The sequence below is a fragment of the Neodiprion lecontei genome, chromosome 3, assembly GCF_021901455.1.
Source record: "Neodiprion lecontei isolate iyNeoLeco1 chromosome 3, iyNeoLeco1.1, whole genome shotgun sequence".
NCBI classification, from domain to species: domain Eukaryota; kingdom Metazoa; phylum Arthropoda; class Insecta; order Hymenoptera; family Diprionidae; genus Neodiprion; species Neodiprion lecontei.
This window is the reverse complement of record NC_060262.1, coordinates 22,786,464-22,799,455: the sequence shown is the minus strand read 5'-3', so window position 1 is coordinate 22,799,455 and position 12,992 is coordinate 22,786,464. Positions and strand designations below refer to the sequence as shown.

Here is a 12,992-nt window from a genome sequence, read left to right as displayed (position 1 = left end):
AATTTGATGGGAAGCGAGGTCGAGAAATTCTTAATTTCCTAGGTTCGACAGGCTTTCTATATAATTATTGTAAATTCGACACCGGTTTTAGCTCACGTGAACCAATTGACCCTTATTCCAAGATTTGTTGACAAACAAGGAGATATAAGAGAAGGATTTTTTGGTTTTAAATTAAAAACGTATGGTAATGCTGTAAATGTGTCCGATAAATACAGTGGATCATAAGCGCGATTAAAAGAACATGCTCAAACAGCCACCTTTCTACATTGCACTCCTAGTCATACCTACAGAAAGTAGAGGTAAGGAGGACTATTTCCGTCTATAGAAAGTGTCCGTATAGGAGAGGGAAATTAGGATGGCATTGCTGCAGCAAAAGTTTCACAGACGTGAACAGAGTGCCCACCACAACTATAAGCTCCACTTCAAGTTGCGGTGACTACGCGATCCAAGAAAACGCTCAGCTGAGCCTTTGTTATTCACAGATTTATTATAAATCGTAGTTTTCTTTTACCGTTTCGAATATTGTATAAATAGCGCACTACGACGGCTCATTTTACACCTCATTGTATCCAGAATGGTGCAAATTTTCGCGGCCACGTACTCCTCTGACCCAAAAATCTGGGAATCACAAAAATTGTAACATGTTGCTGAAATTTTAATATTTTCTGACGACAATTAGTTGGGTATCTATAAGATTTCCAAATTCTTCAATGAAAGAAATGATCTACCTAAATTCCGAAATATTTGATTCACTAGCTTCTAATGATGGAGAAAAAAAATTCAGTAGCTGACTTGGTTGATAAAAGCAGATTTTGACAAGCTCTTACACGCTTAAACTCACTATTACAAGTATTAGGAGCAATCAATTACTAATTTAGAGATACACTAATCACATCTCATAATCTGCCGGTGAACTATTTATACTTCAGTGGTGAAATCAGTTTGGAATGTGTGTTACGTTGTGATGTGACGGTTCGAGAAGTGTCAATCTGGTATGTTACTAGAATAGCTGTACAATTTTTGTTAGATATGTGATTATTTTGCCCAGATAGCAAACGACAGTAATTTTTTTCATTGTATTTGACTGTCGGCTAAGTATCATACAGCAAGGTTATGTTACGTTGTATTAATTTATTCATGTTAAGTTTTTTATTTTTAATTGTATTTGAGTCGTGTTGAGTTATGTTACGAGAATAAATTTAAATTACCAGCGTCAACTTCACGAAATATAGAAAAAATGCACTATTTTGCGACTTTAGATTATTATGACAGGTTTTGAGTTTGCAAAATACAAATATGTTATTCTGTATCACGGTTTACTAAATATCAACCTCGAGTTATGTTATTCCAAAATTAGAATTCCACAGAGCATTTTGACTATTACTTGTACTACCAATACATGTATAATTAAAAATCTCCATCGAGTAAAAGCAGCGAATATTGTAATTCAGAATATCTCTCACCGCATTTTATTCACAATATGAAAGAGTGCAGTTAAACTGCGATTCTAATAAAACAGCAATTTTCAGTACTTTTGGTATTTACTGTGGAAAATTTTTTATGCTATATTTTTTTCTATTAACAAAATGTAGGATTTGACGGGAAATTACCACAATATGAGATGAATGCAGTTATATTGTTCAGCGCAACCAATACATGCTAGTTATTTAGATTATGAATAATGTTAATCAGGTTACCGCAACTGTTGAAACAAACTGCTTGAAATTTTTAGAACATTTTCTGATACATGGTTATTCAACAAAACGGTCACAATCGTGTATCGTCCGTACCGATAAGCATGTTTGGTTTACAAATATCAAATATTTGACAAGGTTAAAGTCTGTAAGGTTACTGTGGAATTGAAATTTTAAAGAAAATCACTAATCATTTCGTTTAGGATTACCTGAATTTTGATGAACCTAAATGAAACCATAATAAAATGTACTTATATTTTCCAGACTCAATTTAGTCAGCCATTATAAAATTACAAAATAGTGGGTCTATCTTCGATATTCCATTACAATAACGTTACTCGTTTCAGCCTTATTTTTCTTTTCGAAGTTTCCAAGGAATTCCACTACCAAAAATGTTCTACAATGTAATTACACTGGTATTCGTAATCCACTGTGCATTTATTAGTCTCGCAACGACTTGCAAATGTTTCTCAACTGATGACGATCATTACAAATGTCATTTTTCAACCAGAACACCGTATAGGTACATTGCCAACTATAATGATTCAAAAATAAACTATCCAGGTATGTATGGTTTGCAATATTGTTAAATATGTGATGTTTGAAAATTCACCAATTTATAACATGTAATCATTTGAAACAAATAAATCTTACCAAAAAAATTGAAAATACATTGTATTTTTCTTGTAGAATTCACTGTGCATGTTAAAGTAAATATTTTGTGTCATCAGTGTCATAAAAATTTGGTCATCATTGAGCTTCAAGAACTATCAAGAACATTTTTCCGATATTACACTATCGGTACTACTAACTCCGAGCAGAAATTTGGTCTTCATATCAAGCAGAGCTAGGTCTTTTTGCCAATTTTGTTTTCTGAAAATGACTTAATGGCCAAAAAGAGTACACAATATAAAATCACCCAATTTCACCCTGTTATAATGCATCAAAGGTCTTCACATGATACAACTGAATCCAGAGTGATATGAATTTGTATTCCAGGATGTACTGAGAAAAAAATATGGTTGATGATTCGTCATGGAACACGTTTCCCTGGCAAAAAAGATTCATCCCAAATGATTGAGGAGCTTCCAAAGTTACGGCGGCTAATATTGGACCGTTATGAATGCAATGAATCTAAGATTTCTGAACAGGCATACCATGATCTTGCTAAATGGAGACTTGACTTGATCAAAGCTGATACGATGAAACTAACCGAGGAAGGCGAAAGGGAGTTAATAGATCTCGCCGAAAGGGTTCAATCCCGATTTCACACCCTATTACCTGAAATATACAATAATAGCACCTACAAAGTAATTTATGATTCAAATAATGTTTGATTCTAAGAGTACGCAAGTTTTTTACAATACAAGTGCAGTTTCGGTCTATGCAAAATCTGTGCATTTAGAGGTAAACTTGGCATCTTGCGTGATGCCAGTGCTTATACTTATTATCTGTTGCACGGCTGCAATAATATGAACTGGACCATCGTTGTAAGGATGCAACTCAGTAAATATCTACTAACTGAATGTATGAGTTCAAATCAATATTCGGCATCATCTAATTACAACTTTTAATGAGTGTGAAAATAATTACAGATTACGTTTGTATTTTTGAATCAACGCAAAATATTGTACAAATTACATTTACACGGAGACAGGACGTATTTTTGTTAATACTACAATTGTAATAGAAACTAGACAACATCATTTTGTAACATTTGTTGACAATTGTATTTTACGCTACAACGATTGTAGTAATGTACTACAAAATCGTCGTATTTCAAAATCGAATCGAGAAGTTTTCTATTGGGATTTTTAATATGGGTGTTCGTTTTCCGCAAATTTTAGAATTATCGTGGCACAGAAAACGTCGTGCCAACTGTTGGACATTTCTTTTGTTTAATTAAGTCAATGGAGAGTAAAATATGCGATAAAAACCAAAATCGTAATTAAATATCGGTCAATTCATGCGACACATCTCATGCGACCAGATGACATGTTCTAGGTTTGAAAAAATCAAGAGTTTCAATACCAAATACGTCTGAAAATACGTCTATAACTAATAGCGTATAGTAGCAATCGTCCTTGGAAGCTATATTTCCGTAATGCAAATTTCAAAAATGGATCTCGACTTACACTATCCCATCATTTACACTGTAACTATCATTACCAACTTTTTTTTATATAAAATTTTCGTTTATATTCATGCTGATCATATAGTTTTGACAACGAAAATGATCTTTTGAATATTCAACAGAATATTTGAGGCTTTTCAGAAAAACAATCTTTTTAAATTATATTACTCTCTACAAAGAATAATTCCATTGAAGCTATCAAGTCTTTCGTTTGCTCTAGTTAAAATATACTCACACACAACGAGCGGAGGAAAGCGCAAAGCATTTTACGATCGGCTTATTCGGTCAGAGCGCGGCTCAAAAAGTTTGGTACCATCCGGCTGAGGACAATGATACTGTACTTCGAGTATGTATTTTGATTATAATTGTGATTTAGACCAAAAAAATATAAGACAAATTTTCGTTCAGTTTGTAGAATCGATTTAGGTCCTAAAAGTTTCGGTGTCGATTATTTTTTATTTTAATTTCAGTCTTACAAAAATTGTGATCGTTGGAAGTCAGAAGTTAAACATAATCCAAAATCTACCGAACAGATGCGCATGTTTATAAACAGCAATATCTTCAACGAAACACTGAATGAAATATCTCAAGTTCTTGGATTCGTAGTTGATTATGGTATACCAATTTACTGACGCTTTTCCGGTATTCCTAGATTATCCATCTAAGCTCACAATTCTGATTTTAGACACGGCCTACCTAATCTATTTGACTTGCGGATTTGAGACCGCATGGAAAAAAGATGCCAATTCACCGTGGTGCCGGTTTCTCTCACTTAGCAACTTTCAGGTTGTTGATCAATCTTTACCTACTGGTATAAAGAATTATAAAGTTATCAAAAACGAACATTTCATAACTTGTGATAATTATAGTTTGCCAGGTAATCGTGGCCTAGTGACAACTTGCCATAGAAAAATTTACGCATTATTCCTTTTATCAATACTGCTAAAAAAATTTCACCAAAGTTGAAACAAGTCAAGTGAATTTCTTTGATATACAAACGCCAATAATTATTGACTGACTATTTTCTTTTCTCAAGATGATAGAATATGCCAGGGATTTGAAGTATTTTTGGAATGATGGTTATGGGTTTGAACTCAATCACCGGCAAGCCTGCCCGGGTCTTCGCGATGTTTTTCAATTCTTTCAGTAAGTTCATTGCAACTGCATAAATTTGTGCAATATACTCGATCAACCCTAAAAATTAGGTTCAATCAGGTTTTATAGAAGCATCTTCCATCTATAGAGCTTATATAACCCGTACATAATCTTGGCTGACAATGAAATCTGTAACTAAGTACCTACTTCCAGAGCGGAATCAGAGCTGAAAGCCGCCATTCATTTTTCGCATTCCGGCACTATTTTGAAATTGGCTTCTCTTTTGGGACTAGCCAAAGATGCAACTAAATTGCGGCATGATTCATTTCAACTACACCAAAATCATCGAGCCTGGAGAGTCAGTCGCATTGATGCATTCGCCTCGAATATAGGATTCGTTTTATACGAGTGAGGGCTATGAAGCAAAGTATATTTGTGGTATCTTGACGCTTTCAGGGGTGGTGTTGCATGTATGCGAAGCCATTTTATTTAAAATTGTTCTCGTACTATGGGTACATTAGCACTAATAATTAACTAATTAAGTTTCTCAGAGTCCTATATACCTCACTTTTATAACGCACTATATGTTTAGATTTAAAAACTTGTTTTTGAAAAATCGATTTGCAGAAAATACAATTTTTTTTTATTTAGAATACAATCGGCTTTCACGACAAATTTCATTGGATTAAATCCAAATTTTATATACTGAGGTTTTTGAGGTTGCTGATTACGAATCTGGTACGAAAATTTGAAAATTAAAAACGGCGGACCCAATTTGACTGACGGCAGGCTCAAAATTTCAAAATTTTGTATTAAATTATTTTTTGCTTTATTTTGTATGAAATTTGTGATTGAAAGTATTAAATTTCGAAAACGCAATTTTGAATTTTTCAATTCTAACTGCAGAATCGTAACCAACGACCTAAAAAATCTGTAGTTCACCGACGATGCTTATGTTTCGTGCATACGAAAAATGTGCCCCTGAAAGCGTTAAACAGACCGGAAATAACGTTAACGCGGTTGTCTAAATTTTGTTCATTTTAGGTGCCAGCGAGATGGACCTAGTATTCTGACCATGCATCAAGAACGAGTTGTGCAAATTCCGGGATGTCCTGAAAACGGACCTTGTCCAATTTCTATTTTTGAGAAAATATTCTCTCAGAGCATAAACCACTGTGACTTTGAAAAGATTTGTACTTTGTGATTTAACCACTATCATAATTTTAGGACCACTGACTTATAACGTAATTCAAAGAATGAAGTAACTGAATCTAATACGAATAGCCATAGATAAGGATTTCATTGCGAAAACGCATAAACTACGCCTTCGCTGCGTACTAAATTTTGTATATTTCTATAGGTATACATCAGGTATTTTATATTTCAAACTGGCTCATTGTCATCATAAACGTCGTCACTCATTTTTCACTCGTTTCTCAATAAAGTAGATTTATTAAGTATATAGAATCACGTTCAGTATTGAAGTGAAAGTTTTTTATAACTATAGTTACGATTAGACGCATTAGAAGAAGAGGAGACATTGGTAGAATGTTAATGAATTATATTTGATATGTTAAAATTACAAGGACTTGTATAATATAAAATATTAAGTATAATTGATTTCCAAGCAATAAGTCTAATTAAATTTAGTATAAATAATTAAATTAATATGTAATACTTTAATAATTTTCTTGCTGTCAAAAATAATACATTTATATGTATGATGTGACAATACATTTGCTTTATGATTTTTCATTGAGTCTAAAATCAATTGATAACATTATAAGATGCAAGCTATCATATTAGTTACCTTTCTTTTCATGTATGTGAATGTAATGATTTTTTGAAAAAAGGAATTAACAGTAAGTTCAGTCAAGTAATCTAGAAATTAGGCGGGATTTGACATAAAAATTTTTAAACAATTTTCTACAATACAGATTCAAAAGCGAAGATGCGGGTTAATTTCTTACTGTGCTCGTTTCCACACCACCGCAACCGTAGAGCACCCGGCGCGTTTTTTTTACGTGGTGTCCCCAGTAGGCCTACTCCACGGAGAATAGTTGCAAGATCGATCTTACGTTCTTCGAAAACTGACAGATGACTTTTTTTCACATGTTAATTATGATAAATTATTTTACCCAATCAATTTTTACTCACGCACATTCACAGTTTGTTCGAAAATTTTCAATTCATATAACCCGCTGACTATTTATTATGGATGAATGACGGTTGTTTTAATTATGGATGAAGGGTGATTGTTTTTATCTTATATGCGAACGGCGATTGACTTCCGGATGTTCGCGCACAGATTTTTTTTCTTTTGAGCTATGAGATAATCGATAAAATAGAAAACCTGGTAAATACGCAAAACAATCAACAACTGAACCAAGATCGAGAACACGAATCGTTGTAAGACGTTGTCATTTACCTATCGGAAGACGATGCAGAAACCTTTGAAGAAATGGAAACAAATCGGAATAGGATAAGCACAACCACCAAAATACGACAGAGCTGTATAATTCTATAGTGCAATACAAACCGAAAATGGCCTATCAGCGACTACAGAACAAAAAACTCCGACACTAAAACGATGCAGTAAGACTTTAAAACCGTTAAAAAAAAGCTACAGCTTAATAAATTTTACTACAGTTTGAGATCATGATGATTCTGAACTACATCGCTGAATCTGCGTATCGGCCAAAACAAGATGAATGACCCTGAACTAAACCAGACCTAACGTAAGCCTAAAAGTGAAATGTTAATTTTTCAGTACAGTCAACAAAAATCATTTACCTGGAACGGATAAAAATATAATTAGTGACAATATGTCGATACAGACAAAACTATACTTAGCTTGGATAAGTAAAACATATAATTAACGAAAAAAGAGACAAATTAATTAGTTGAAATAGGTAGAAGATTTTATTAGCTGAAACAAATAACAAGTTTGATTAGCTAAAAGAGACAGGTTTGATTATCTAAAACAGACAGAAAGTCTGTTTATCTGAAACAGACAAAACGTTTGATTGGCTGAAATAGACAAAAAATTTAACTGAAACAGATAAACGTTCGATTAGCTGGATCGGATAGAGGATTTATTATCTGAAACAAGCAAAAGTTTTATTAATTGAAACAGACGAGGGTATGGTTAGCACAATCACATAAGGTCATACCCTGAGGAAAAATGGGTCGGCTCCAACATGATATGCGCTTTAATATTCGTTGCTTCGATTATTAATTGTATTGATGAATAAAGAACATTTTGAAGTTTTTGAATCTACATCTCTTTCTGCTCTGAGTTATTAAAGTAAATATCTTTTTCGACTGAAGATTCTATAGTTCTCAGCACATTTGTTAAAAAATTGGTTTTGTTGCCCTGAAACAGAATATAATACGATCAGTTAAAACGAGTATTTCTGTATATTTCAGATATATTTCATAAATACTTACGCCAAGATTCACCACTGTCAGTATACACTACCGAGATTTTTGTTCCTGCGCGTTGAGCGCCGGTTTTCAAATGCCACGCTTTCTCTCATAACTGAAAGGTATCAAGTCCACGCGCAAAAGCCGGCGTGGAACTTGGAAACTTTATTATTCGTCAAATAATTGACCAAATAGCTGAAAAATCAGCACATCGAGAGTGCGTAAGTCTTTTATATACTGTTTGCAAAACCAACGGGCAAAAAACCGTGTCCGACTCCTGTTATTAATTGGCGGGCATGAAGCTGCGAGCAATTCTCGTGATCAATCTACGCGCAATAAGGCGCGACAGATTAAACTGTCAAAAAATTTGTATTATCTGAGATGTGTCCCAAAAGTTCTGTAGAAACCCAATCCACATCTGCATCTTTTAGATATCAGATACATTGCTATGCGGATTATTGTTCTCAGATTACAAATTGAATTGAAATGAGGAGGGAGGTTGGAGGGCATGCATTATTGTGTGGCGTGACGGTCGGCGATCCTCTTCGACGCGAAGTCTTCGAGCTCAGCATCTCTCCCCATCTAGCGTACCACGGAACGCGATAGATGGTCCAGAGATGCGTTTTGCCCATTCAGACGATCACAGAGATCAATTGAATGGAATAACGATCGGTGATGACTAAATAATCGAATTGCATAACGATTGAAAAATCGTTGCAAAGTGACAAGAAATGGGAAATTGAATCTCGTTAATACTCAAATGTTTACAAATGGTCGAGAGACTCGGACGTGGAGTCTTTTGGGAAAAAATGTCTGTGATCGTTTGACGCTGTGGATTAGAAAAGATAGTAACATCACGGTACATCGCGACCTTCCTACCCTCGCCTGTTTCCCAACGAAGCCACCCAACGGAAAAGAGAGATTCACACACTCATGCATAAACCCCGCGACGGATCCCAAAACGTCCACCTACCTACCCGGTTACCTATATTCGACCTAAACGATTCTCCATTTTTCCCAACACACATCATTCTTCATCATTTGCGCCGTGGTCACTGACTTACATTTTCGTTGGTTACCTGTTGGGAGCAAAATGTTTTTGTATCGTAGTCTGCCTACTCAGAATACAGTATCGCGGTTGTATCCCGCCAACCCTAATATTGCATTTGTTATTTTAGTCAATGTTGGCAGACTATCGGTACATTAACCTTTTGTTAAAGTGATTAAAAACATCCTGTATGCCAATTAGCATTTTTCTAAGCGAGCTAAGCCTGCAGTTGATCAATACTTGTTGGATGTTAAAAGATTGAAAATGATATGTAATATAAGATGCAAGTTGATTACGTTACGTTATACCAGACTTTGGAATTTCATAAATTTAACAATAACGTGAATAATTGAATATGTTCAAACCTCAGGTGAACCCACCACTTAAACGGCATCATCGGTAAATTCAAACGTAGATTATTACATCAGTTACGAAACACAATTCCATCTCGCGAGTGCCGAGTAAGCGATTTACCTGTCGCGATGCTCATTCCACTTTCAGCAACGTGTAAAACGTCTAACATTAAGTAAGCTACGTTAAATTGCATTGCGAAAAAAAAAATGATTCGAATGAAAGTCAAGCACGTTGCGATCGTGAATGAGCCTAACCATGCTGCTAAGAAATCGAAGATTTGTGTAACAATTGTTACCGCCACGCCACGTGACAGAGGAATCCCAGGGAAATACCCATAACCTAACACATGCAAACTCACCAACGTTGCCGAGAAATGGAGAAGTTACTCGGAAGTCTCTGCTTAAATCTGTGAAAAGCAAAACAAAACACTTGAATTAATTTAGGAAATCGGCTTTTCAGTTTTCAAATCAATTATTACTGTTATCGAGATTCATATTTATACATTGCATATTATGCAAAAACAAAAGTTCGGCTCCAAATGTACCAAACCGTGAATTATCAATCAATAATTAAAGTATTGTTACCTCGACTCTGGGCTGCTCCACACTTTAACACGTAGTAGTTCTTGTAGCATCTCAGGTGCATTGGTGAAGCGACGCACTTTTCACACAATTCAGATCTTCACTAATCTTTTACCCACAAATCCACACCGCAGTAACACTCGATTCTTCACTCACTTTTTGTGCTATAGCTGTCTGTTTGAACCGACTGAATAAACTTGCTAACAAAAAATAATAAAATTGACACTTGACGCACAGAAACAAAAATACACATCACTGAAGTCTAAAGTTACACAAAACAATGAAAACTCGGGACACGAAATTCACCTTCAACGTTCGCAGGATGTTTTTGTATCAGTAACTCGGTTTTTCTTCAGGCTACACGCGGCTCCTCGTGTATTATTCACAGACGACTATGATGGAAATGCACTGATCGAACAACGTTACACAACCTGAAGAAAGCGGTCTGAATGTTGAACTGATACTGAGAGCACGTGATTTCGCTCCGATTGTTCGGAATCGACTGGTACCGACCGGCATTCAGACGAAGGTGAAATCAGTTCTCTGAAGTACGGAAGATAATAATCCCCCCTCTCATCCCCCACCCCGCTCCCCGCCTCCTCTCTGTCGCTCTTCCCATGGAGTGGGGGGGGGACAGGCACGCGCCTGTCTAGCTGTTCTTCCCCTCTCGTAGCCTCGTTTGTTGATGAATTTTCACGTAGTGAATGTTCATATCCGAATGAATCAATTCTATCCGTTAAAATATAGTTCACAAATGAACAATTACAGAAATCGATTTTCAGCAAGTACTTTAATTTTATTCAATATCACAATATCACAAATCATTTTTCAACAGATCTTCTTGCCATTTTTAATTTTTTTTTCTCATTCGAAAATTGCCACGTGTACATTTACCGTGGCATCTACAATGCATTGAATATCTGAGAATATTCAATCAACGATATATCGTTCCATATACTACGTAGCAAAAATAAATACCATGTAAGATTTTAAATGTTTGGCGTTCGTAAAACAATCAATCAAGTTTTAATATTTTGTATTAGTGCTATTACAAGTCATCGACTTTTTTGTTTTCCCAAATATATTATTATGTGACTTAATTACGCAATAAATAAACTGTTTCTTTCTTTAACTTCACACTGTAATTGCTTTTCTGAAATACCCGAATGAATTTCCAGTTTCACTTACACTTAACTTTACTTTGTTCAACCACTGATATTACAGTACAGTTATAATTTATAAATAATTTATAGATGTATGTAACCTACAGAGGTATATCTAAATACCTGTTCGCAGGACTGGTGATTTACTAAGTGAAAATATGAAAATTACATAAGTATATCACTTAACAATTTACTCATAACATATATACATATATGTATATATAAAGTAAAACCTTTTATAGAAAAATGTAGTACATATAACTAGGAACAGCTACAAATTTTATTTACCATATACTATTTGCTTCTATGAGATAATGTTGCCACTTCTAAAACATTAGATATTAGCACTGATCCATTTCTTAATTTCTTTTTTATTGTAGAAAACAATTTAACACTTTTAGCTCATTGGGTAGAGATAATAAGACTAGTCTTGGGACCTAATATTTTCAGCCTTTGAGGAATTACTATGCTCCTATTCCTATGGTAATACTCTTTTACTGCATGTATGAACTTTGTTTTTTTTTTTTTATGAGTTTGTAAGAAGGATAAATTATTCTGGTATGACCCATTCCGTGCTATTATTCCTTAATTTATGGTACTTTGTAAAAGAGTATAATAAATCATTCTCATTGTATCAATATTCATTATTTTTGAAAGATTATGAAAAATGAAAACTAAGTATTTCGTTTTGTTAATAAGATATATAATGTATTCTTTCCATTTCATTCTGTACATATAATAAATCATTATACCAAAAGGTACTTGCAACTAATTTCTTGAGCATTAATGCGAATGTTTATATCGTAAGGCACACAAGTTGCATAACTGCTAAAAGTGATAAAAACAGTTTTATTCACATGTAGTGAAAATTTATTTATTGCTAAAAAAAATGTAAATTTCATCCACATATGCGTTAATTTTTTTCTTTTCTCCCGGCCATGATTTATTAGTCGTGATGACAGCTGCACCGTCCGCAAAAGATAAACTACTTTTTCAGGCATGCTAATCAAAAGGTGGCTTACATATAGTATAAAGAATAAAGGTCCTAATATTGGCCCCTGAGGTATCCAGATTTTTATTTCATAATATTCACTAAAATGGTCATTAATTTTAACTCTTTGATATCTTTAATTGAAACAGTCGACTATGAGTCTGTAAGCAATACTACGTATACCATAATTATGTAGCAAAAAGAGCATCATAGTTGACAGTGTCAAACGCCTTGTATTAAAAAAAAATTTAGTTAACAATTAGTTTGAGTTATGACAGTAGACGGCAGCCTAATTTTAGATCTGGCCCCCGTTTGAAAACCTCTTATTGTTAGATTCAGTACTCACATTTCGAGTTGGATTAGCGGTGAGTGATGTAAGAATGGTAATAAAGAATTTACACTGGTAGCACTGGTTGAACCACGTGACAGCCCCGCCAGCCAATCCTGGGACGCGCTTACGGTCTGAAGTAGCGCCAATTCTATTTATTTCCACTTTGACATAAGGT

The 12,992-nt window shown here is 34.5% G+C and overlaps 1 protein-coding gene across 4 annotated transcripts; it reads left to right on the top strand.

Annotated features, from left to right (window-relative positions):
- The first annotated feature begins 368 nt into the window (after positions 1-368).
- LOC107226423 (multiple inositol polyphosphate phosphatase 1) lies at positions 369-6,607 on the top strand. 4 transcript variants are annotated; one of them, XM_046735334.1, is made up of 9 exons: positions 369-992; positions 2,042-2,258; positions 2,694-3,004; positions 4,049-4,174; positions 4,299-4,443; positions 4,514-4,614; positions 4,865-4,974; positions 5,137-5,331; positions 5,968-6,607. In XM_046735334.1, exons 2-9 carry the CDS (start codon positions 2,087-2,089, stop codon positions 6,125-6,127), a joined length of 1,320 nt encoding a protein of 439 aa, XP_046591290.1. In that variant the 5' UTR covers positions 369-992; positions 2,042-2,086; the 3' UTR covers positions 6,128-6,607. The 4 variants fall into 4 exon arrangements, with proteins under 4 accessions (XP_046591290.1, XP_046591291.1, XP_046591292.1 ...); XM_046735335.1 differs by having other exon boundaries at positions 1,959-2,258; XM_046735336.1 differs by having other exon boundaries at positions 372-992; positions 2,206-2,258.
- The last annotated feature ends 6,385 nt before the right edge of the window (positions 6,608-12,992 follow it).